The sequence below is a fragment of the Macaca nemestrina genome, chromosome 8 (assembly GCF_043159975.1).
Source record: "Macaca nemestrina isolate mMacNem1 chromosome 8, mMacNem.hap1, whole genome shotgun sequence".
NCBI classification, from domain to species: Eukaryota; Metazoa; Chordata; class Mammalia; order Primates; family Cercopithecidae; genus Macaca; species Macaca nemestrina.
Window position 1 is genome coordinate 153,151,636 of NC_092132.1, and position 26,686 is coordinate 153,178,321.

The window sequence follows — 26,686 nt, forward strand, 5'->3', positions numbered from 1 at the left end:
GAACATACGTCTATCAGGAGCTTACAATCATGGGGTCCTACATTATTTTGAGGCATAATTTATATACAATAAAATGCATCCCTTTTTTAAAAAGTTATGATTTTGCATTTTGCCAGGAACACGAACACAGTTCTTTCTTAGCCACTGAGACACATGAGTCACTTTCTATATTAAGAAAAAATTCATTGTGGTGCAAAATAAGACTTTCTTTTTTCATTAAGGTACATTCATAGTTTTGAGATCTAACTTTTATAACTCAATGTAATTGCTGAATCGTGTACTGGTGCTTGCAGATGAAATTAATACTTTTTAAATGATCTACTTTAGAACTGTGTGCCATAACAAAAGACTAATAAATGCCACGTAATTGCCGCAGCTCAGCCAACCATTAACATCTGATTCTCTCAACATTTCACTACGTCAGTTAGCATAATTATGAGGGAAAAGGTTGTTACTAAATTCATACTTAAAATATTTATAAACGTATACTTTGTGGAATGAATAAGCTCAGCTCAAAATACTCAGAGCATAAATTTGGACACTAAAACGTCCATACAAACTTGAATGTCATAAAAGTTAAAATGACTTCAAACTCCCCATAATATCTGGTTACTTCCTAAAATCAAGAAAGGAATATTTATAAATAGAGAATGGCTACTCTTCCCCCCGCCTCTACAAAAGGCTGGGCTCTGCAGCCTGTGAAGAATTAAAAAGCAAAGCTCATGCCCCACGCTTGGCCTTGGTCAGTAGGAACAGGGGCCATGAGACGATGTCCTGCCCTTGCTGGAAAGCTGACATTTGTGTTACGCGATGCCCCTGTAGAGGATCCTATGTGAAAAATTCCTTTCAAAATTTAGGATATTCCTCTCCCAAACTGGCCTCTTTTGAAGAAAAAATACTTCTCTTTCATACAGAGATAACTGTAACTGACCACATCTCTTGTTGACTTGACTGACAGTAAATTCAGCATGGACTCTTATAACTAAGTAATTAATTGTGGTCAATACATACCTTCTTCATTTTTAATAAGGTTTGACATGGATTTTAACATTTCAACATAATATAACTCCATGACAGACCCCTTCTAAAAAGAAGTTTTGTAAAATATTCCCCCAAAAGGTGAATAAAACTAGGAAATAATACCTTCATTTTCCCCTGTCCTCACTTTAAATGGTTTCAGAAATAGCCTATCTTGAATTTTACTTTCCCAAATCAAATTAGTCACCCCTGATTCTCTCCACAAAGTACCGTTTTGTTCCTACCAGGTTTTTCAATCTAGACACAATTTTTGACAAAGAAAAGAGAGTGCACACGCTCTTCCTGTGTGAAGAATACCTCCGGTCTCCCAGCAGTCCCCAAATAAGCCGTTTTCATCTTTCTCCAGAAGGAGTCACGGATGGAGGCAGACTGACAGACAGCGTGGAGCCACCACCGTGCCCAGCCCTGCTCCCGCCAAATGTGGGTTCTTTGGCACGCGTGTTCCGAGGCCTGTGCCTCTCCTTCTGAGTTTAATTGTGCATGAATTTGCTATCAGTTTCCTCTGAGAGCCACGGCACCCCCAACGTGGACAGGAGATTTTCTCCATTGGTATCCTGTGTTGGCTACCCGCACCCTTAGCTAGATCCAGACAATATTTTGAAAAGGTGATTTTTTTTTAAAAATAAAGAAAATGTAGAAATGGGAAGACTCAAAGGGGTAAAATAAGAGAGAGAAAAAGTTAATGTGTAAAAGATTTTTCCTTTTACTACGTGTAGAGCAGACATCACACGACTCGCCAGTGCCAGGTGCACTTCTTCCAGCACAGAGAGGGCCCTGCCATTTTCGGAACAAGGAAAAGACAGTTTCACTGTCTTCTTGGCTTGGAGATTTCACCTTCTTAGGTGAAACTTAGTGGGCACTTTCCTGGCTTCCTGACTGGGGCGTAAGTGACCAGGGGTAGGAGCAGCAGCAGCCTTGGTATCCACTCGCTGCTGGAGATGGAATACACCTGCTGGACGTTCTTTTCCTCTTTGTCGCTGTGGGTGTTTCAGAACATGTGAGAGTGTTTTAAGTTTTCAAAGTTCCTAGTACCCTGGGTGAACTCTGGGTGCCCTGCCTATAGGAGAGACTCAATAAATCATGAAAGAACAGGATGGAATCAATAAGAAAAGGAACACAATATTAAATAATTTTTCTTAAAACTAGCTGGGCATGGTGGCTCATGCCTTTAATACCAGCACTTTGGGAGGCCAAGGCAGGAGGATCACTTGAGGACAGGATTTCAAGACCAGCCTGGCCAACATGGAGAAACCTGTCTCTACCGAAAGTATAAAATTTAGCTGGGCGTGGTGACGGCGGCCTGTAATCCCAGCTACTACGGAGGCGGAGGCAGGAGTATCGCTTGAACCTGGGAGGTGGAGGTTGCAGTGAGCCAAGATTGTGCCACTGCACTCCAGCCTGGGCGACACAGCAAGACTCCATCTCAAAAAAACTTTCTCTTAAAACCTTTCTTATGTATCTTATTATTAACCAGAAATTTAGCGACACAAATAGTAATGGCTAAGAATGAATTTTTATTGAGCTTTTACTGAGTGCAGGAACCTGTAAGTAGTTCCCATAGATTAACACTTTTAATACTGCCTTTAACCCTGTGAGGTATGTGTTATTGTTATTATTAATATCATTATTTCAGAAATGAGCAAACAGTAAGAAAGGAGGCATGTTCAGCATTATTTCAGTTGTAAAAAAAGATGGAATAAATTAATACAAATTTAATAAGGTTTTATAATCATCACCTCAATAAAATATTATTTTAAATTTTAATATACCAAACATATGTGTATACTAATGAGGTAATATGCATATAATTTTGTATTGTTGGACTATCAAGATACCAATGGCTTCTCCATTTTCAAAAATATTTTAGTGATAGATATGTAGAATTCCGGGCAATATATTCCTTTAAACCAATATTTAATACAGTAAATGTCCAGTACGAGAAAGTAGCCTGGACAACTCCTCAGAGTGCCGAGTGAGTGGATCTGACCCAGTATAAATTTGACACTTAAGGATTTATGGGTTTAAATATATTAGTGCACAGGACTCACAACTGGAACACAGACAGCCATTAGGATCCAGATGCACAGGCTGAACAAGCACCTGTTCAACAGCCCTTTACTGAGTAACTACTGTGTTCAGCACGAAGGACTGGGCGCCGGGGCCAGGTCCCTGTTCTGCCTGATGACTCCCTCACACAAAACTAGGAGCTCTGCATCCATGCAGCTTCTCCGTCCCACTTCAGATGTGCAAGCACAGAGCGCACGGGCTGAGGGCCATTTTCTAAGTGTGACGAGCGTCCCTTCGTAACGCACACCTCTGTGAGGGCACTAAAGGGACGGCGGCTGCAGGAGCATTAACAAGGCACTTGAGGAAAGCACAGCAGCACAGGGGGTGCCCGCATCACACCCTCGAGACTTTACCACGTGCCCGCCGTGTGCCTGACAGCAAGCTGAGTGTTTTCTGGAAAACAAAAATGCGAGCAGTTCTTATGTGGAACTCCTCATCTGCTCAGTGCCCACTGCCACCCCCCAGTGAACCTGCAGCACCGGCCACGTGGCTGGGAGGCTGCGGAAGGCCCGTGCCAGGCCCTCGATCATATGCTTGAGGACAAAACCCATGCCCTTAACCCGTTCCTCTTTCAGAAGCCTCCACTTCCACATCTCTAGAATCACAATAACAACAGTAACCACAACCCATGTTGGAGAGGAGTCCATTCCGGCATTGTTACACTGCCACTTAACCAGCCCATGCCCTCACGAGCCCGTGTGGCCCCAGCTGCCTGCCAAGTCCAATCAAAACCTGCTCTCCTGTGAAAGCCTCACTGATGTTTCAGACCCAAATTGAGCTGATTTTCTCTCCTCTGCCCCATTGCCCTGGGCTCATCTTGCGGACACTTCTCATCTGCCTTGGATTGCTGCTATTTATGTCCATGCCTGTCCTCCCAACTGGATTATAACCTCGTCCAATCTATGAATCATATTTTAATTGTCTCTGTGTCTCCAGCACCTTGGAGAGTTCCTATTCATAGCCCACAGTCCATAAATGTTCCTAAGATAAATGCATGACCATTAGAATTATTCCTTTGTTGGGGAGCCTGGCTGCATCATGAAACCACAAAACATAGAATAAGGGAGTTTATAGGACCAAATGAGCTCTTAACATACCATCTGTTTCTCAGCAAGCAACCAATAAAGGCTGCTAATCTCACTTCAATTTTTTTGAAAAATAGTTTAAACAAAATAATCCAGAAGAACTTAAGGCACTAATACATTTTAAAAGAGCACACACACTCATATTAAAATAGACTGAGAAAAGGCATAGATTGAGAGAAAATATTTGCAAAACACAAATCTTATAAAAGGTGGATATTCAAAATATATGAATAACTCTTAAAACTCAACAATAAGAAAAACAATCCAATTAAAAAATACACAAAGATCTGAAGAGACACCTCACCAAGGAACATATGCAGAGGGCAACAAACATCTGAAAAGACGGTCCACACTACTTCTCACCCAAGAAATGCAAAATAAATCAAGGAGACACCACCACACACCTGCCCAGATGGCCACAATCTAGACCCTGACAGCACCAAATGCTGGCAAGGACGTGGAGCAACAGGAACTCTCATCCCTGCTGGTGGGAGTACAAAATGGAGCAGCCAAATTGGAGGAATGTTCGGCAGCTTCTTATAAAACTAAACATACTCCTACTAGACAATCCAGTAACTGTACTCCTTGCTATTTACCTGGCTGAGCTGACAATATCTCCATACAAAAACCTGCACACAAGTGTTTACAGCAGCTTTATTTATAGCTGCCGAAACTTGGAAGCAACCGAGATGTGCTTCGTTAGGTGAATGAATAAACTACGGTACATCCAGACAATGGAATGTTATTCAGGGCTAAAAGGAAATGAGTTATAATGCCACAAAAAGACACGGTAGAAAATTAAATGCATATTACTAAGTGAAAAAAGTCCATCCGCAAAGGTTACATACTGTCTATTTCCAACTCTATGACATTCTGGAAAAGACAAAACTGTGAAGACAGTAAAAGATCAGTGTTAGCCAGGGGTTAGAGAGGAGGGAGGGAGGAACAGGCAGAGAACAGAGGATTTTTTGGGCAGCAAACTCCTCTGTGTGATGGTGCCAGCGTGGGTGTACACCATTCCACATGTGCCAAAAAAATCCCAGGATGTGCAACACTAAGGCTGAATGTGATATAAGCTGTGGGCTTCAGTTAATAATCACGTATCAATACTGGCTCCTCAACGGTAACCAATGTGGCACCTCACGTGAGATGCTAACAGCAGAGAAACTGAATATGGGCAGAAAGAGTATGTGGGAACTCTGTAATTTCTGCTCAACGCTTCTGTGAACCTAAACCTGCTCTTAAAAGTAAATTATATTAATTTAAAACACAGTGCAAGCCACTGTTCTTCCCATTGTCAGTAACATTCTGGATGAGTAAATGCTCTAAGCCAGGAGAGCGTCTCTGGAGAGCCAGCGTGTTGAGGGAGCTGGAAGGGATGGGACCCACCTTCCCTCCCATCTTGAAGTTTAGGAAAACCAGGGACAGAAGGTAAAACCCCCACCAGGTACCAGTGGGATATAAGTTCCTCCGTGCTTGACCTGTAAAGAGTATTTACCCCACAGAGCTGGTAACAGCCACAGAGGACGTGGTGTGGAGGACGCCCCTGGAGTTATGCACTAGACGGTCGTATGGGGAGAACCAAGGCTGTGTGGCGGCCACTGGAGAACCCGTGCATGCACAAGGGCAGGTGCTGAGACAGCCGTGAGCTCCCCTGTGTCACCCGGAAGAGCTACGAAAAAGGATGCAGGAAGCTTGCATCTTCTTGTGGAAAAGGGGGGTTTGATAAACTATGCCAAGATTTTTCAGTAACCACTGTGTGGGCTAATCTCTCTACAGAAACAACGGAGCAAAACCCAGAGCTCAAGGGCTTCTTAAGAACATTGTTAGTATAAAACTTAGAGGTGGAATTCTGGCAGATTTCCCAGCAAATGTGGTACGGCCACTGGTGGTTTAAACAATCCTGGGCGCACACCATCTCACCTTCTTGTTAGCACACCAGCTGGTATTATGAAGTGCCTCTGGTAGAGAGTGGTGCCCAGAATGGAATTTGGGTCCAATGATGTTCACCTAAAAGTCCAATATCTCAGTGGCAGCAAGAACAGGAAAGTGGCTCACTTTAGAAGCTGAGGCCCCGACACCACCATCGCCCCTCTGCTCCTGAGAGCCACGGATATGATGGGACTGCTGTGTGCCCAGCTGAGCTTTCATTGAGTTTTCATTAACAGATGTGGGTAGAACTGTGCCCTGCGGAGGCGTGTGCTGAAACCCTAGCCCAGGACCTCGGAACATGGTTGCATTTGGAAACAGGGGCTGCTACAGAGGTAACTAGGTAAGGTCAGGTCACACTGGAGTGGAGGGTCCTGCCCCCACATGACTGGTGTCCTCATCAGAAGGAGAAACCGGAGGACAGACACACATGGAGAACGCTGCACGAAGGTGAAGGCTGGAATCAGGGTGATCAGGCCATGGAACCCCAAAGATTGACAGCAAATGAGGAGCTTGGGGGGAGCCTCGGGTAGACTCCTCCTCCACCCTCTTGGTCTTGGGGGAACCTGGGACAGACTCCTCCTCCACCCTCTTGATCTTGAACTTTGAGCCTCCAGAGCCATGAGGAAAGGAATCTCTGGTGTGAGGCCTGTATTACGGCAGCCCAGGACACTAACAAACTAGGGGGAACAGCCTTTAACGATGAGGTAGATGATGCTTCATTCCTAAAACTCTGCCAACTGCTAGGAAGAAGACGTACAGACTGCAATTTCTAACGTCATTCACAAGTGAAAACGGAAGGTGGCTCAAGAGAGGGGATGAGCCATGGCCCTGGCCAGAGCTTCACAGCCCAGGGGCCATCCTCCGAGACCAACCCAGGTGTGGGCCATGAGCGGGAGATCTGCCTCCTGTTCAGCAAGAACTTCGAAAGCATCCTGCCCTCTGACGCGTCTGACTTTCCCCAAAATACGTTACGTCTCCCATATGGAAACAGACTCGGAGATGGGGAGCTGCGACTCACTGCCATGTAGTGAGCTGGGATTTGGAGTTCAGTGTCCGTGTTGGTGCCGTGTGTGCTGCAGACAGCCAGCGGGGGCTTACGCCATTTCCAACCACCAGCACGCGGTATGGGCTCATTCCTTCACAGGCAGGAAGACGGGCGGCACAGGGGTGAGGGGAGAGGCGGAGAATGTCAGGTTCACCTTGATGGGACAGACAGGCTTGTGCCACCTGGAGCAGGACCAGCCAGCCTGTGCTTTTAAATCACGTGTGGATTTTCTAGAGAACGTTGTTGTGAAAAAAAATCCTACCTTTTGCTATTAGTATGAATTACTCTTTCTCTTTGAGAAACACACCTCAAATGTATCCTCCAATTGCTCTCTCTGGAAAAACCCCATAGAATAATTATTAAGAACTCAGGCCCAGACCATCCTGTGATTTTTCGTCTTTTTTTTTTTTTTTTTTTTTTTTTTTGAGATGAGGTCTCCCTCTATCGCCCAGGCTGGTCTTGATTTCTTGGGCTCAAGCAATCCTCCTGCCTTGGCCTCCCAAGGTGCTGGCATTACAAGCCTGAGTCAGGACACCCGGCACCTATGTGTTGCGCTGTTTGTTGGTGAGACGTGGTTCCCACTCCCCACTGCACTGTTTATTGGTGAGACGTGGTTCCCACTCCCCACTACACTGTTTGTTGGTGAGATGTGGTTCCCACTCCCTGTTGCGCTGTTTGTTGGTGAGATGTGGTTCCCACTCCCCACTGCACTGTTTATTGGTGAGACGTGGTTCCCACTCCCCACTACACTGTTTATTGGTGAGATAGAGTCCCCACTCCCTGTTACACTGTTTGTTGGTGAGACGTGGTCCCCACTCCCCACTGCACTGCTTGTTGGTGAGACGTGGTCCCCACTCCCTGTTGTTCTGCTTGTTGGTGAGACGTGGTCCCCACTCCCCACTGTACTGTTTGTTGGTGAGACGTGGTCCCCACTCCCCACTGCACTGTTTGTTGGTGGGACGTGGTCCCCACTCCCTGCTGCACTGTTTATTGGTGAGATGTGGTCCCCATTCCCCACTGCACTGTTTGTTAGTGAGACGTGGTTCCCACTCCCCACTACGCTGTTTGTTGGTGAGATGTGGTTCCCACTCCCTGTTGCGCTGTTTGTTGGTGAGATGTGGTTCCCACTCCCCACTGCACTGTTTATTGGTGAGACGTGGTTCCCACTCCCCACTATACTGTTTATTGGTGAGATGTGGTCCCCACTCCCTGTTACACTGTTTGTTGGTGAGACGTGGTCCCCACTCCCCACTGCACTGCTTGTTGGTAAGATGTGGTCCCCACTCCCTGCTGCACTGTTTGTTGGTGGGACGTGGTCCCCACTCCCTGTTGTACTGTTTGTTGGTGAGACATGGTCCCCACTCCCTGTTGTTCTGTTTGTTGGTGGGACGTGGTCCCCACTCCCTGCTGTACTGTTTATTGGTGAGACGTGGTCCCCACTCCCCACTGCACTGCTTGTTGGTGAGATGTGGTCCCCACTCCCTGCTGCACTGTTTGTTGGTGAGACGTGGTCCCCACTCCCCACTGCACTGCTTGTTGGTGAGATGTGGTCCCCACTCCCTGCTGCACTGTTTGTTGGTGGGATGTGGTCCCCACTCCCCGCTGCACTGTTTATTGGTGAGACGTGGTCCCCACTCCCCACTGCACTGTTTGTTGGTGAGACGTGGTCCCCATTCCCCACTGCACTGTTTGTTGGTGAGACGTGGTCCCCATTCCCCACTGCACTGTTTGTTGGTGAGATGCGCTGCACCCCTGCCAACTGCAAGGTGACCAAGGAGAGTTTCACTGGGTTGACCCCATGCAGGACCCTGCTGGTTTTGACCCAGCGACCTCTTGGAGGCTGTGGATCACTTTGCTGGGCAGTACTGAATTTTCTTGGACTTGCATCAAGTCTATATAATCTTAAAGGATACACCAAGTGACTTCTCAAAAATCACCCACGCCTTGACCACCTGCTCACTGGAAAGACGAGGAGTGGGAAATGCTCTCTTCTTTTCCCCAAAGTTAAATACCTAGGTCCATTTTCCACTTAATTCACAAGCGGATCAAATGCTTCATCTTCACCTTGCAACTCTATTACTGATCTAGGCTTGCTCTTGGTAAGAAGCAAAAAGAGGGGAGTGGAGAAGCCCCTAGGCCAGGGCAGCCTCGGCTGTGAAGGTGGGAGCTCTCTCTGTCCCCGGCATTCACTCACTTCCCTCTGTGCCCACATGAAAGGGTTTCTGTATTCTGATGTCAGTTGGACACATTGTAGGCAAAGACTGAGCATGATGTGAACTAAAAGGATGAAGAGAAACGCTGTACTGCAAACCCTTCTGTTACGGTGAATCCTGAATATGCACCCGGGTGAGTTCAGCCTCAGTCTGAAGGCAAATGTACAAACAAATCAGAACTTACTCCCCTGGATTCTGCCACAGAATAGCAGAAGATAAAAATATCCACGTGTGAAAAGATAAAGGGTTTGGGGAGGAATGGCAGTTCTCAGGATTACTAACTTTCTGCATGGGACCCGTGCATGGGAAATGTTTGTGGAAAACACTGGCCAAATTCAAGTTCCAGGCCATCTACAAAATGCACACAGCTCCTCTGTGCAGGGCTGTACAGCCCCTTCCACACGACTGTGCCATGTTCCACCATTTCATTCAAGGAACTATGACACAGTGCTTCTGAGAAAACAAAAACCATCTTTGGAAAAGTAAGAGAACACATGCTATTTACTCCGAATCAACCGTTTTGTTCTTCTAAATTCTGAGCTGAGGAGCGAGTATATTTTTTCTGAGTTACATATCCATGTCTGTATTTCCAAGGTTAATATGAAAATAATTCTATTATAGAAATAACTATAGACAAATGTTGCAGAGACTCCATGATCATTAAAAAATACTTCAGAATGATTATTTTGTAATGTATTAACTACAAAACTTTATAGCTCCATGTAATTTAGTAAAACAAATGATTTGGCTATTTGCTTTGTACCCAGTTTTTTTTTTTCTTTTTTTACAATTTTAGTCTTTAGAACTAATTTTGGAAGAAAATATAAACTGATATGTTCCAAAGGCAGAAGAGAAAGGTGATCTCAAATGTTTTGCTGGTGTCATTTCTATTGAATAAATGATTTTGGAAGGTGGAAGACAGACTGGAAGCCAGATCCTGCCTCAACTCAAAATAACAGCTACGAGACTGACTTCAACTGTGGGTTTTTTTTCTCTTGGGTAAAGTACAGTGCTATAATGATTGTGACAACGTAAGATCAGAGGTACAAATGAGAGGTACAAATGGGGAGTGATAATTAGTGGGATAAAGCTAAAAATCCTAATGCGTCACATAAGAACTCCCTAATTAAGTTAATACAGTAACCGCGGATTCCATCTCAGCTAGCAGGGAGAAATCCTAGCGGCGTAGGGTCCCCAGGCACACGCAGCCTCCCCGAAACCTTCCCGGCGGTGGAGCTCCACAGCAGCCCTCGTCTTCCATCTAAGGTATGCGCCTAATAAACGCTGGCTAAACAGAAAGTGTCATTCTCTGCCCTAAACAAAACCTGCCAGTGTAAAGCGCTGTGTGCAGCTGATGTATTTTTAATAAGAAGCACATCTTCTCCAGGAGAGCATGATGGTGAACAGACCTGCTTGATCTGTTTTGAAAGGATGGCAAGGTCAAACCCACCAGCACCTTCATTGAACACACACCCAGTGCTCTCGGGAACAGCCACAAGCCAGGCTGTGCCACCCTGCCAGGTGCCTGCACTACGGCGGGGAGAAGCACTGCGGTGAAATCAAACACGCGTCAAGTTCTCCAGGATAACGCAAATGAGGACTCTGCATTTCAAGTCTCCAAGCACATTCTTAACGTTGGAGGACACCCAGTAAAGACTTCAACAAATCAAACTCATCAAATCTTCATTGGATGATCACATGCGAGAACCAAGATTTATGAATTATATGGATGAAGAATTAATGAATAGGAAGCTTTTACTTTCCAAACTGTTATTACAACCTCCACCATCACCGATGGAAGTGAAAAGCTGGAGAGAGTGCACTGCATCTGAACACCATCAATCAGGAGGTTCCCGGTCCCCTCACAGTCCCTGGGGGATTGTCTCTCGATGTCACCAATTTTTCTGCAACTGCAACAAACATGCACCTCCTCCGCTGTGTGCCCTGACGGTGGTGGGTGATGTGACTAACTCCAAGCATGACTTCATGGCAGGAGGGAGCCAAAGATCATCCACTCCGTGATCCAAGTGGTGTCTGCAGCCACTTCCGCCTTCAAGGCCCAGGCAGTGCTGGCCGGCCAATGTCCAGCACACTGACAAGAAACCACATACAGCCAGCACTGCACCCAAACCACCCACTCAACCAGACTGACACAAGTTCCCTAAACTCACAGGCCAGGGAGCCTCCTACAGCTTCCAGGGCCTGGGCAGAAGGCCATGTCACTTTTTAAATGTTTGACTAAATAACCAGGTGACTAAGGATATTTCTTTTTCTGACACACACATATTCACTTCGCTGACATTTATCTATACACACATATTAGGAAAATAAATCGAAATTGCATCCTTGGAGCCAGTATTCCACCGCTATCCTAATAAGTTGTACAGTATTCACAAATCCTTAAAAAAATAAGGCTGAAAATCAGGATCACTGAATGAACCAGGTGGAAAACGGATATGGAAAAAAATTAGACACAGAAAATAGAAAATGGAAAGAATGAGGCTAGTGCTGTTTTGTGAAAGGCACATGATAAGAAGGGGATTCTGGATCCTGTCTGGCACTGGGACGCGCAGGAGCAAGTGTTATGCTGACTGGCAGCTGAGGACAGTTGCCCCAGCCTAGGCCAGCACACCCCCCGCCCCCCAGGAGAGACTGCACATTGTCCAGGGTGGTGATGGAGGAGGGAGGGGTGTCACCCAGGAAGCCACCCTTGAAAGTGAAGCACCGTGGAGGCAGCCGAAGTGGTTATTTCAGACACTGTGGAAAGTGGTGGTTATTCCTCTCACCCACAAGTAAAAGGTGACAAGTGGATTCTAGCTTAATGCCGGGTTACTCTAGAAGTACAGTTTTTATCATCACACAAAAGCTAAAACTGGAAAGCACCACTCACCATCCTCTCCTCCTCGGCTTCCGCTCGGCAGCTGGGCTGCTGTCAGCTGCGAATCCGTGGGAGGAGCAGTCAGCGGCAGGAGACCAGGAGAGAGAGGCCCAGGTCGCCCCCGAAACACAGGACCCTCATTCTGCTCAGTGAGGTGCCAGTGCTACATCTACAGCATGTAGTAACCTCATCTACAGCAGGCTGTTTGCTAAAACGCCCCTTCTGATTTGGAAAAGCAGCCATCAGCACACAGGCTGAATCTTGAGGGGCTTCCCCTCTGCCTCCTGATCCTGGAGCCAATGCTGCTCAGTGCTCATCTGCAATTGTGGAGTCTGGAAAGTGAGCGTGAGGGGCGAGTCGGAACAACCACAGCCCAGCTCAGAACCGCCTCTCTACGAGGAAAAGCCAGTGCATCCTTTTTCCTGTGAACATTCATTCATTCACTCCAAATACTAGCTGAGGGAAAACAGTTTTGAAGGCTAACTTTCCCCACGGTCTTTTCTGTAAGGAGGGAGGGGTGTGTGTGTGTGTGTGTGTGTGTGTGTGTGTGTGTCTAAACAGACACACTCACACTTTTCACATATGTGTATATATGTGAAAGCTGCACCTTTCAAACTGTCTGTTTGGAACACGAGTAGACATTGGACAGTGCGGAAATCCCCTCTTACTTGTGAGAAAGTTCAAAGCCCAGGGACATGTGTTTGACTTGCACATGTTTCCACGACACATTTTGGGGTTGCATGTTGATGTTATAAATGGCAGAGGCAAGAACATTTCTAAAACTGTATGTGAAATCCACACACCTCCCTCAGGAACCATGAGATCTACTGGGCTCTGGCAGGGTAAGCCCATGTCAGCCGCTGCTCACCAGGCATCCGGGACACGGGGCCTCTTCTCTGCCCAAGGCCCCGCTGTGGCCTCTCCCAGCTGCCCTGAACCCACCCCATGAAACAAGATCTCCTTCTCCCATTTCAGACAACACAGAACTCAGGAAAGGAGGCAGGAGAGGACTGGCTGAGTCTACACATCAGCTCACATCAAAGAGCAAAGAGCAAAGAGGGGAACAGGACGCCCCAGAACCGTCTCGGGTTTTCCTAAAGTGGAGGTTTTCAGGAAGTAGCGTCGTGATTTGAGAAAACAATGTCTGAATGTTCACAGTGCCAGAAAGACATACTTTTAAGTCCAAGAACAAAACATTTCCAAAGCTAAATGTGTGTTTAATGTACTTTGATCTAAAATCCCTTCCCTCTGTCCTCTGACGCAGCTTTGGGGAGGGAGTTCAGTCTGGCAAAAGGAGGACGGGAGGGGAAACTGAGGCCTCTCTAGCTTGGCACCTGGCCTCCTCCGCAGACGTGAGGCAGCCACAGGCCCTCACAGCATCCTCCTCCACAAGACACGCATTGTGGTTCTACCTCATCTTGTCGTGGAATCCAAACGTGATGCTGAATTCCAAGCCCTCAGCCCAGCACTCTGCATTTGGCGAGCACCAGGAACTTTTATCATAGGTACAGCATTGTAATATCATATTAAATATGGGACTCATAGGAGTATATATTATTATACATTAATGGTGCTATTTTTAAGCAAAACACAAGACAACCGAGGTGGGAGCCATGAGAATTTCCACAGTGAAGGGACAGTAAGGCTCTGACCCTCGGATGTGCAGGTCCCGCTGCTCTCCCTAGAAACCATTATGTCCAAAAAGCAAAAATTCAAGTCCTGGGGTTGCTGAGCCTTCTTTTTGTAACATTCTAAAAATGTTACAGTTGACCTTAAGGGCTGAGAGGACAGGAGGGTGCAGAGGGTCCGGGTCCTGGGAGAAGCCGGCCTGTCCTCCTGTGACACCCGGCGTCCTCGCGACCTGTCCATGGGCCCCAGCTCTGTCCGGCCCAGCCAGTGGCCCCCACTGCCTCTCCCACTTCCCTGCCCGCCAGCCCCATCTTTTCAGTTTAAACAAGACTGCCTTAGCAAACACAATTTGGGGCCCAGTCTCTCCTCCACAAATATTTGCCCAGAGTCCGCATCACTCTTCCAGCGACTAAGAATGCTGCTGCCGCATCAGCTGCAACAAACGTGTGTCCAGCGCAGGGCAGCGCTGTCCGCCAACTTCAGGCGGGGATTTTTAACGTTTGTTCTTGTACAAATGTGCGTCCAGCACAGGGCAGCGCTGTCCGCCAACTTCAGCCGGGGATTTTTAAGGTTTGTTCTTGTTACTGGGACTGGATTTCCATTAGGCACATTCCTGTGAGTCTTTCAAGGACTGGGTCCCACAGAGGTCAAATGCCAGGCACAGAACCTGTCCTGAGCCCAGCCCCAGGGGCTGCCCAGGCCGCAGATTCCCTTTCTTATGCAAAAACCCTCACTCTTGAAGCATCTTCTTGACAAATAAGCTCAGGAAGAGGATGGGCTGGAGAAAGCCCCCATGAGGTCTCCCTGGGAACACTCACAGGAAAGCACTTTGGGAGGGGCCCATGTTTGTGGCAGCTTCATTCATCATTCCCCAAACTCAGAAGCAACTGAGGTGCCCTTCGTAAGTGAACAGATAAACTATGAGCATTCAGACAGCGGAACAGCACACAGTGCTAAAAAGAAATGAGCAATGAAGCCAGGAAAAGACACGAAGGCACCTTAAATGCACGTCACAAAGTGCACGAAGCCCATTTGAAAAGGCTGTGCACTCGGTTCCCATGAAATAAACGCTGTTCTGGAAAAGGCAAAACTGTGGAGACAGTCAATGGTCCTATGTTTGCCAAGGGCTCACGAGGAGGGAGGGAGGAGTGGGCAGAGCAGAGGGGATTTTCAGGACAGAGAAACTCCTCAGTGTGCTGCTGTGACGGGGGATGTGTGTCATCACACACCTGCCCAGACCTATGGAATTACAACTCCAAGAGTGAGCTGAGGTGAACTACGGACTCCGGGTGAGGACGACGTGTCTTGCTGGCTCATCAGCTGCAGTAAATGCACCACTCTGGAGGGGACCGGGTCATGAGGGACGGCGTGGGTGGGGCGGGGGGCATATGGGAACTATGTGCTTTCCACTTAATTTTGCTGGTTACCTAAAACTGTGCTAAAAATATTAAGTCTCTCTCACACACACACACACACACACACACAGGTCACTCAACCACCCGAGTCTCAGTTTTCCTATCTGGAAAATGAGCGTGAAAATAGTTGCCCAGGCGTGCGTGGGCCGGGCGTGGCCCTGTGTGGAGGAAGGCACAGCTGGGACACGATTCCCATACGGGCTTCCTCAGCGCGGCTGCCTCCCAGCAAGCCTCTGACCTCCCCAGTCTACTTAGGAGCCTGCAGCTTCCCAGGCAGGTGCTGCTCCTACAGGCAGGGCCCCTGCTGGGCAGGCACCATAGCAGGAACACCAACAGATCAGAACACCCAAAGCAAAAGCACTAGGAGTCTAGAACCTCCTGACCAGAGAACACCCAGCACCACCCTTCAGCCTTCTCAGTCTCTCCTTGAAGAACAGTGAGGAAGCCCAGGAACCGGAGGTCAGAAGGGGCCTGGATCTGGGCCAGCAGCGTGAGGTACGGGGTGCGTGGCAACGTGGTCACAGCCCTGGTCACAGAAGGATGTGAAGACCACAGACGGGCTGCGGGGAGAGGCTGGGTCAGAGCCACCCACCCACCTGGGATTAGATGGAACCTGAAGGAGGGAAGGAGACCAACCCCTCTCGGCAACAAACCAGACACCACCAGGCAGAGCCCGGCAGCGGGGTGGCCCCGGACAGCCTCGGCTGGGGATGCGGCAAAAGCCATGGGCCGCCTGCTGCAACCAGGAAGCCCCTGAGGTCCAAGGCAAGGGGTGCTGTGGGCTCTGACGGTGACTTGAGAGGAAAACAGGACTGAGACTGTGCTGGGTCCCAGCTCTCCCACGTCCTGTCAGGGTCCTTTTCACCATGAAGACCTGCCCTCGACAAGCACAGCTTGGCCGTCCAGACAGCAGGAATGGAGGTGCTGCGTGCGGAGGCCGAGGACAAAGACAGGGCAGTGGTGGGGAGCTGCCCTCCTCGCCCAGACCTGCCCATGATGGGGAATTGTCCTCGCTCGGACCTGCCCCGCATCCAGCGAGCAGACTCCAGCCCCAGCGACTACACAGCCTGGACACCACCACGGCATGGCCACACTCAGGTTGGACAGGGTCCAGCTCGGTGGCCTCTCCTCTGAGGGCTCCTGAGACTCAAGTCAGCCCCAGAGCATTTTGCCCACAGACCATGCAGGAGAATGACAACTTGAGAGCAAATAGCTCGGAAAGATTTCCTGGAATTCCTGGGACCCAGGCCATCCCCACGGACAGACCATCCTACAGAACTGTTCGGGGGCTTTGGCAGTCAGGATTCTGCCTCTGAACTGTCCCCACGAGGAACAAACGATGCACTTAAATGGGACAACCAGAAGTGCAGACGTTCGGCACAGATAAATCTCAGGAGAGTATCGAATCGGAAGGAAGACAAGCATGAAAGTCTCTGATGATCCCGTAAGAAAGGAAGCACACGGGCATCTGTTAAACATTTCATTATAAACAATGTCATTCTTAAGGCACACAGCTGCATTTCGCAGAGGCCAGTGGTTTAGAGTATGTTGTACTCCCCATCCACGGAGTTAAAAGCGAAACGCTCCGTGTTGTGTGATAAGAGTCAGAAACTGTCCACTCCAGTGTGAATATGCTGCTTTCAATCTCTACTGAACACAGAGCTGTTTTAACAAAGACGTGTGGTCAGAAAAGTAATTCCACAATAACTGTTCTCTAAATGAAAATGTGATGACGTTTTTCTTGATGTTAGTCATATGAAAAATGCTAATTTTACTACCAGTTGTTACCTTGAAATAATCATGAATAAATAACGACCCGATAATCAAATTTCTGGCAACAGCTGTATCTTTGAAAAGACCTTCCTGAGTCAGAGGTTTAGACACAGCTTCAGTGAACGCTGGGCTGTGCGCGCGGAAGCTCAGGGGTGAATAACTCTGTGTTTTAAACTGAGAGAGTGAATAAAGGCAGGCGCCCTGGCGCGTGGAGACGTATTTTCTCAGAAATCCCCTGGGCATGCAGTTTGGTGGGTGGGAAACGGCCGCTGTGTGGAGGTGTCTGGCTGTATCTCCAGACTCACACAGCAATAAACTGTGAGTGCACAGCACGCCTTTCAAACCACCTTTCTACACCCCCCATGATACCACAACCCCTTCCACGTTCCCCCCTTCATTGTTCCTTAAAGGATTCTCCACATTAGGTGTCGGGGGGGCCGGGTGTGCACGTGTCAGGGTGGAGGGGGTGGTATCACGGACCAGCCTCGTCTTCCGAGTGAGCATTTGTCCCTCTGCCGCATACAGCAGAACAAAAGGAGAGAGGAAATACTGGCTTAAAATGTTATATATAATTGGCAGAGCTTAATTTTTATGTGCTGACTACGTGGAGAGGTCATATTCAGCCTGTGTTGACGGCGAATATTTTAGAGAATGTCAAATTTACTGAAGACTTCCTTGTTGAAGAAAAAAGAAAGCCATCAAATTAAATAGTGTTTATATAAAACAGATATTGCTTTAGAAAACAACAACTGCAGGTGGTGTGGAAGTTATTAATGTTGGTAAAATAACATGCGAGTGGATGTTATTAATGCTGGTTTGAAGTTATTAATGCATTTGGTTTGAAGTTATTAATGCTGGTTTGAAGTTATTAATGCATTTGGTTTGAAGTTATTAATACTGGTGAAATCACATTTGTTGCATATCTGTCTAATATACAACATCCCCAAACAGCACCCTGGTTTGGTTGTAAAAACCGGGTTCCGGACATATTTGAGGAATTGCGTGTACCTCTTGCAACTACATTTTTCCAATTTGAACACTGTATACACACACCACTTATTTTCTGGTTATCCAGTTTTGTTTTAACCATACATACACTGACTTGGTTTAAAAAAGCAACATTCATTACTTGCAAGTACTTACTGTTGAGTAACTGCTGCAAATTGGGAGCAAGAATTAAACTTAGTAAAATAGTCCCTCATCGCCCCACCAGCCATTGGACTGTCCCCAGGAGCTAAAGCTTTCCCACAGCTGCAGCTGCTCCCAGTGAACCTCTCTGCCCTGGGCCACAAACCCTGTGAGAGGCTGGCGTCTCCTAACTGCTCTTCCGGAGAACCGTGTCATCCTGCGTATGAATGTATGAATGGCCTGAGCGACAGACGACCCTGGCTGCGGAGGCCGGCACTTGTTGCTAAACAGCAAGCGTGATTCACCAAGCTGGAGAGCGTCCCACTGACTTGCTCTGTTTCATGAGCAAATTAAAGGCCACAACAGACCATTTTAACACTAGACCTCTGTGTGGAGAGGCACCGAGCTCTGGGAACAAAATTATGAATGAAATAGTCGATACCCACCTAAATATGGACAAACCAATAACAGCTTCCTATTGGCCACGCTCAGTCCTGTACAGAGTATAACATTTTAATGTAAGATATTTTGGTCATTTATAGGAACTTTTAAAGCTAGCAATCACCTAGACGCCTAAGCTAGTACATGCTTTTACTGACATTCTATTACATCAGAAAGAGGCTAGACAATACCATTTAAAGAGGTGCATATTTTTGCATGAGGTAAAGCAAGAGCAAAAAAAAAAAAAAAAAAAAAATGTCAGCATAGTAAGGCAAGAAGCATGAAAAGAAAAACCCTCCCAAAACACACTTGACCATCATCCTGTGGACTGTGCAGGTGCCAGTCACTTGTTACAAAGTTCCCCACTGCTAAAGCCCTTTGTGGATGGTATAACCCCGAGACCTCGGGGATCGCAGAGACCCTCGTCAAAATGTGTGCACTCGGAAGCACTTTTCCTCTAAAATCTCAGCAATTCCCATCACACTTAAAACCTGTCTCTTCAGACAGAACAGAGGACAGTCCGCTCGGTCAGCTAAATCTTGGAATCTCTGCTTTTGAAGAGGTTGTTGGTCTTAATGACAAATATATGGCAGCACTTTGTGGCATCTCAGTCAAACATCTTCCCCCTTTTCTTTTTATCCTATTTGATGCGGCTGATAAGAAGCACCCAGTCTTTCACTGTACTCGGCATTACAAAAGAAGCCGTCTCCACAGGCTTCTCTCTCCATTGCTTGCATAGAAAAACACAGGTCTTAATAGCTGCAGGTCCCTGGATTTACTCATTCCCAAAGGAGTACTGAAATCAGCAGCCCGGCTGCTGCATCTTTGCTATAGCAAACGGAGAATAAGCTGGAACAGCTCCTGCATTACAAATTGCTCCGGTATTCGGTGATTATTGGAATAATGGTTAACTGAAGACTGAACTTGTCTCCTTAGAATTACAGCACCATAGTTCTGGGCTGCTGTACAAGAGCTTTTCCCCCAAAGCTTTCTGGCAATTAAGATGCTCCCTGGATTGCAGTCATCCTAGTCCCCCCCACCCCCAGCTGCTATCACAACGTCTATCAAGAGATGAGTGCTTTACTTATAAGAAAGGCACGACCTGCAGCCAGGAGGGAGGAGGGCAAGGGAAAAACATGCTGCCAAGTATGGAGGGAAAGCAGCTATCGGGATTAACTAGTTGAGTGCTACCAGCTGGTCACTGTCTACCTGATGCCACCGCACCAGCGAAGTAGATGTTCCAGGTACAGAAAGTCAGAAATGAGTCATCCTTGACTTACCGAGGAGAGCCTCCTGCCGCTCCGTCTGCAGCATCCAAACGCCGAGTGCAGGAGGCGTCTGGGCGGACGGGGAGACCTGCACTCAGGGAAGCTTGCACATCCTTGCAAGAGAAGCAGGCCAAGACGACGGAGCGTGCCTCCGAGGCTCCAGTCAGCCACAGCCTGGACCAGGCTGCCACGGAGCTCTGCAAACCAGGCACTGCAGCAGCGTGGCAGGCACAGGACTGCGATGCATGGCCCATATAGTCAAGCATAATAGAAAACATGGATCTGGAGTCGACTCCATGTGGATGTGGGGGCTGCCTGGTGCAGAGCAGGAGAGGCGAGCTCCTTTCTCGTAACAGAGTTAGCCATGGAGATGGACGCCTTAATTACCGCGCACTGCTCTCCCCCAGGATATCAATTACAGAAAGCAGGTGCCTCTACCTCCTGTTTTTTTTTTTTTTTTTTCAGATAAATGTCTATAATCTCATTTCACAAATGATCCCTATTTAGACAGGAGCCACCTATTGTGATGATATCATTCGCTCTAGTAGCCATAAATGGGCAACTTCCTAGGGAGCGTCACCGTGCTGACGACACGGGTCTTTATAAGAGTGAGTGGGCAGGGTGCTCGGAGGGCCCCGTCCGCACAGAGCAGCTCCTCCCGGTCTCGTGCTCCCTGGTGTCTGAAAAGTTCCAGAGGAGGAGGAAAGCCCTTCATGGAAATGGCTCAGTGCAACCTCCAAGAAAGTCCTCACCAGGGAGGGAGAGGGAAGGGAAGCAGTTTGGAGCTCGCTGCATCTGCAGCACAACCTGCCGCCCACGCGGGCCCCCGCTCCCTGGGAAACACCACAGGGACTCTCTGTGGCAGCGACAGTTTGGGGCCTTTTTGCTGCTGCTCTTCTTGGAAGTAGCGAGACTCCAGCTCTGCTCCCCCCGAGTCCACACAGGTCTTATCCCGTAAAACACACGGCTGGAGCGGGGGATGCAGATGAGAAGGGGTGACACGATCCTTCCACAACTCACGGGTGGCGGAGTTCTAACTGCAAATTCTAACCGGCAGCAGCGGTTTTCCCTCCGTAAACACATGGAAGAGACGATGAGCTGGGATTCACTTCTGCACACACCTCAGCTTCCACTGCCCAAGCCTACAAAGAAAGCTGGTGGTAGAAACCACAGTCGGGCCCACGCTGGAGACAGCAAGGCAGGTGTTCTGGCATATTTTCATCATAAAATCTTCTAACATTTCCCCTCAACTATTCCAGTGACCCAAAGAGTTCACTTGGAACGGGCGGTGATTCCACCGAATGGCTCACCGTGAACAAGGCTGGCTGGCGACGCACAGCGCCAGGTCCACAGACCAAATCAGAGGAGAATCTTCCTGGAAAACAGACCTGGCGGAGGGTTCTTCATGCTGGAAAGGTGGAGGGTGCATCAGGGAATTTGCTCCTCTGCCCACCAGGGGAATTGCCATGGTTGCCCAACATAGAGAAATATCCACAGTTCTGTGTTTATTACACAACGTCAAAATATCAACACCTTGAAGGCCGGGAGACACACTCGGAACACAAGTAAGTCTCCTTTCCCTCAGATGCCTTGACTGTGAGGGGGCAGAGCCCACCTCCTCTTCCTCACCAGCACCCCAGGCTGCCCCAGCTGTGGCCTCCTGCCCCATCCCAGGCACACAGGGAGGCCAGGACGTGGACCCTGCAGGCTCCCCTCTGAGGTAAAGGTGGCCACAAGATGCCCTGAAATATGGGGCTGTCATCACTGAGGACATTACCGTCACCAGGAGTAACGGGATGAACAGCATATCCCACAATGCAGGGCCACTCAGATCTTCAGAATGGGATCTTATTCGGGAATGGGGTCTTTACAGATGTGATTAATTAAGGATCTTGAGGCGCGGTCATCCTGGATTTAGAGCAGGCCCTAAATCTGATGATAGGCATCCTTTTAAGAAGAGACGCTCAGGACACAGAGACCCACAGAGAGAGGCGGCCGTGTGAAGCAGGGGCAGGGGGTGGTGATGCGCTTCCCCGGGCCTGGAACAGCAAGGACACAGCAGAGGGACCAAAGATGGAACCAAAGCCCTCAGGGCCTCCAGAGGGAGCCCACCCTGCCGACACCTTGGTTTCAGGCTTCTGGACTCCAGAACTGCGAGAAAGTACATTTCTGTCACCTTCAGCCACCCAGTCTGTGGTCACATGACAGCGGCCACGGGAAAAGGATGCAGCCACGCACACCCTGAGGCTTTTCCAAGCACCCACTCCATGGTTCACATCTGACGCTGGAAACAGCTCGCATCTGACCCTGCGGAGGAACTCAAAGCCCCAGGCTCACGTCCTGAGATTCCGCTTCCAGCTCACCCAGCCATCCCGGCAACCACTTGCTTGCTGTCAAGACGTCCTTGCTACCACTTTTCTGGCTCTCTAGAGCCCACTCATACCTCAAAACCACCAGCTGTTACTACCCCTGATCCACGCCCCAGGGCCACATGGAATGGCAATTTGCATTGTGGCCACCCCTGGCTCTCTGTACTGCCCCATACGGTCGTCCCACAGCCCAACTGCCTTCCCAAGGGGCCTGTCTCCATCTGTCCTGGCGTTTCCTGTGGTCACCACTGTGCCCGCACACACATGAAATTACCTCACCTGCCTCACCCACCTCAGCCTTCCCACAGGAAAGAGGAGGCCTTGGTCCAAGGAGGCTGACCACAGCATATCTACCCACAAGCATTCACTAGGCATTGGTGACGTGGTAGGGACACAGGAGGGAGCAAACCAGACCAAAAGCCATGAACACACCACTGCCTCTGGGGAGCTCACAGCCTAATGGAGGGGAGAAGCTCACAGCCTAACAGAGGGGAGGCAACAGGCACTGAACAGCCCACACTCACCACACACTAGCTCACAGCCTAATGGAGGGGAGAAGCTCAGAGCCTAATGGAGAGGAGGCAACAGGCACTGAACAGCCCACACTTGCCACACACCAGCTCACAGACTAATGGAGGGGAGGCAACAGGCACTGAACAGCCCACACTCGCCACACACCACGTGCACTGCTCGTTCAATCCTTCCACAGCCCCTGAGGCTGGAGTTCCTAGGGTCTCACGGAGGGAGAAACTGAGGCACAGAACTGAGAGAGGAGCCCAAGACTTTGGGCTCAGGAGTGCAGCTCCAGAGCTGTGCTCCTAAGGAATATGCCACCCCTTGTGCCTCCATGGAGAAGGCACGGAGAGTCCCTGCCCAGGGGATGCAGGGGTCCCAGGAGGCCCTCAGGGATGGAGTATACTGGGACCCCGGGGGGTCAGTGGGCAGGGGATGAGGCCCAGCCAGTGATGGAGCCTCTCTCTGTAATTGAAGCCAAGAGGATCCAGGGCCCAAAGAGAGCTGTCACAGAGCCCCAGAGCAGAGAGCAGCGCTGCTGGCTTTAGGACTCCCACTGGACACAGACACGGGAGAGCCTGAGGCTTATTCATGGACACATGGGGGAGCCCTGGAGAACTCTGTTTATGTCTTCTCAGAAGCAGACGCTGCTACAGCCAACATCCAGCCCAAGGTACAGCCCTGAGATGCTAAAAAAAAGGTTGGCTGAATTGCATTCTACCTCGAGGTTCTAACACCAGTTTTGATTAGGTCTTTTGAGGTAGACACAGGTGGGTGTGGCCATCAAGAGAAACGAACACTCACAGGTGCCAGGGAACTTACATGAAGTCACACCATAACGTGTTTCTTGATTCCTAACCCAATAATCTGGGGTGGGCCTCAAACATCACTTTTAAGATGGCTTGATCTTTGTAGCTTGTCCATATAATACAAGGCCAATCTGTCTTAAGAGGTGACAACCACAACTCCAATTTACCAACCACATATATGACAACAGGTTAAACGACCTACTTGGTAGATGGCTATAAATGTGGATTTTAACCAGCCCTGATGAGCCAGGCTCCCCCTGCTCCCTCCAAGTTGATCTCCTCTTTGCCAACACAGTGCTCCCCCATTGCTGAACCACATCAGCCAGCTAAGTCATTGCATGGCCCCTCGAGGCTGACCTGAGAATGGGTACATGGGCGAGTATTGGAAGCCACTCTCAGAGTTCCACTGATGACTGAACTGGACTGTGCAAAGCTTCGAACCCACATCACACAGCATCTCACTGCGGAGTGTGGCCTGCAGCAGTCAGGTCGCCCATCAGAGCTGTGACAGGTGCTGGGTTCCTACAGAAATTCAGGCTTATTCTCTCAGGGCCAAGTGAGTGACTATTTATTTGTAAAGCAACGTCTCAGTCCCAAAAGAGGGTCTTTAGCAAAATGCTGAAATCAAGACCCACTGCTAGTCAAGTCGGCCTCGCCCCCAGACCCACTGCCAGTCAAGCCGGCCACGCCCCCAGACCCACTGCCAGTCAAGCCGGCCACGCCCCCAGACCCCCTGCCAGTCAAGCCGGCCACGCCCCCAGACCCCCTGCCAGTCAAGCCGGCCACGCCCCCGGGGGAATCCACCCGCATGCAATCCCACATGATCCGCGCTCGGGGATGCAGCAGGGCGGGGTAACATCTTTTCTTCTCAAAACTGTTACGTTCACCAGACGCAGACTATCCACAGAATGTTTTCCCAAAATCCTAGGTTCAGGTAGAGCCACAAATAAAGCAAAACAAGTTTTCTTGTTTTATGCAGCTTGATGTCTCTGGGTCCTAATATAAAATGAAGGAGTTAAGAACTGGAAAACGAGAGCCAGAAACTCAACATCTTTCTTTTTATTTCTCCAGCCTTAAACATCAAAGCTTCAACAAGTACTTTGTTTTGCTACATTAAATTAAAGATTATCTCCCTTTTGTTCTCTCGGTAACACATTTTAACCTCTGGTGTTAGTATCAATGAACATAGTCACAATTCTCAAAGATGAAAGGCCACAAGCTGTTCGCAAACAAATCTAATTCAGAGAAAAGGACACCGGAGGTTTTCTTGTTTGCCTGGTCCCTGCTTACATCCTGCAGAAAGACTTTGCCAGTGTTCAGAATAGAGGTTTCTAATCTTCTTTCATAGATAGACATAAGAAATCAAGAGATAGCACAGCCAGTAAGTGAGAGAGACAATAAACGAACAGCCGAATTCTTAGGCAGTGCCATTTATATCCATAGAAGGGAAGAACCATCAATTAAAGACTTAGCCTTGTATGCAGAACCCTAACGTGAATAACGATTTAGTAAAATGGAAAATACATGCAGCATCTGAATGTTTGGATTAACACGAACTGTACGTAATTCAAATTTACCTGTGTTAAAATTCCTGTTTCTTAATAACCTGTTAACACAGATGGCTAACTTCAATGTATGTAATTCAAATTTACCTGTGTTAAAGCTCCTGTTTCTTAATAACCTATGGTAACACAGACAGCTAACTTCAACGTGTCGTAACAGATGCATATCTCACGGGAACTGTGTGTCCTAGGGTAAAAAAGTATGCTCACACTGAAAGGGTTCACAGGTTTGAAAGGTAAAACTCTGCAGTAATACTTTTACAACTCAAAGTCATTTTCATGCAGAAAAATATGTATCTCACAGTAGTTTCTCAGACTGTGGGTGTGGATTATTCTGGTGGTCCGTGAGTTCTCAGGCTTAACAAAAACTGACAAACATGGTCTGTCTCTGTCTTTTTGAGGGGATTTATCGTTATGAAATTCTCACCTCCATATTTGGGTTGTATTCACTAGAAAATGAAGGCAGAGGATTAAGGGGGAATTGCTATTTACTGAGTTACCTACCAGGTACAATTAGAAATTCAGGGGCACAATTGCATGTACTCATTGCGGCTGGTCTGATGTAAGTGCTGGAATTCCCATTTTACAACTCAAGAAACTGAGATCAAAATTAAGAAACTTCTGGAGCGATTACCTGGCAGGGTCAGAATTCAAATCCAGCTCAATCTGACTCCAGAGCTGATGCTGACGGCAGCACAGTGCTAACGGCATCCCTGTATAAATCCACATTTTGGCACGGGTGTGTCAGTGTCCCGGCACCTTACAACTGGAGTCGTGTTTCATTACACACATTTTGCAAGTCATTAGTTGGAGTCCTGCTGGCTTGGGGGAAAAAATAAAATTTTCTTTAATAGTTCTACAGCAAACAAGAGACTAAAGAATGGCTCTTTGAAACACAGTTCCAAAACATGAAAAAAGTTGCAAAATTAAGACATGTAAATAAACAAACTAGGAAAAAGAGACGGGAATAATAGGAGAAAGCAGAAGTAAACCTGGACAGAGGACACGCAGAGCTAGAGGAATTCCACCCTCTGCCACACGCACGAACAGTCATGTGAAACTACAGGATGCCTGTAGTTTCTAGAGGAGCCACAGATGCCGCGAGTGGAAAGGCCCACGTGACCAGGCCCTTGTAAAAGTATTCCACACAACACACTCAACTGAGGTTGTTTGATCAAAAGTTATAACCAGGAACAAACAGTATGTTTTCCTAAAACAAGAATTATATTTTTCTCTAAAAACCCTCCAGTGTTACACTGAATCACCTGAGGAAGTCATACAGCTCAATGCTTACTCAGTCGTGAAATATTGCTACCTAGGAGCTACCAAGCCCTCTCTGCTCTCAACTCCCTGAGCTGCCTCCATAAGGAGCCACTTCCTGCATCTCAACATCCCCCAGGGCACACCAAGGTGACCGCAATCCAACCCGTGCAACCACTCTTTTCTGTAGCCGGCCAGGTATTATTATCCCTGACATCTGAAGATTGAGAAGAGGAGATCTATAGAGATTAAATATTGTGC

General features: G+C 48.2%; 1 protein-coding gene across 8 annotated transcripts in view; it reads right to left on the bottom strand.

Moving 5' to 3' along the window:
• LOC105491902 (DLG associated protein 2) overlaps positions 1–26,686 on the bottom strand; it is a 921,137-nt gene that overhangs the window by 570,248 nt on the left and 324,203 nt on the right. The window contains exon 1 of one of the 8 annotated variants that reach the window (XM_024796082.2): positions 19,925–24,267. The exons of the other annotated variants lie outside the window; for them this stretch is intronic. Coding sequence (XP_024651850.2) covers positions 19,925–19,958 — 34 coding nt within the window. The 5' untranslated portion in view covers positions 19,959–24,267. Of the gene's footprint in view, positions 1–19,924; positions 24,268–26,686 lie in introns of those variants that run through there. 8 annotated transcript variants of the gene reach the window in all.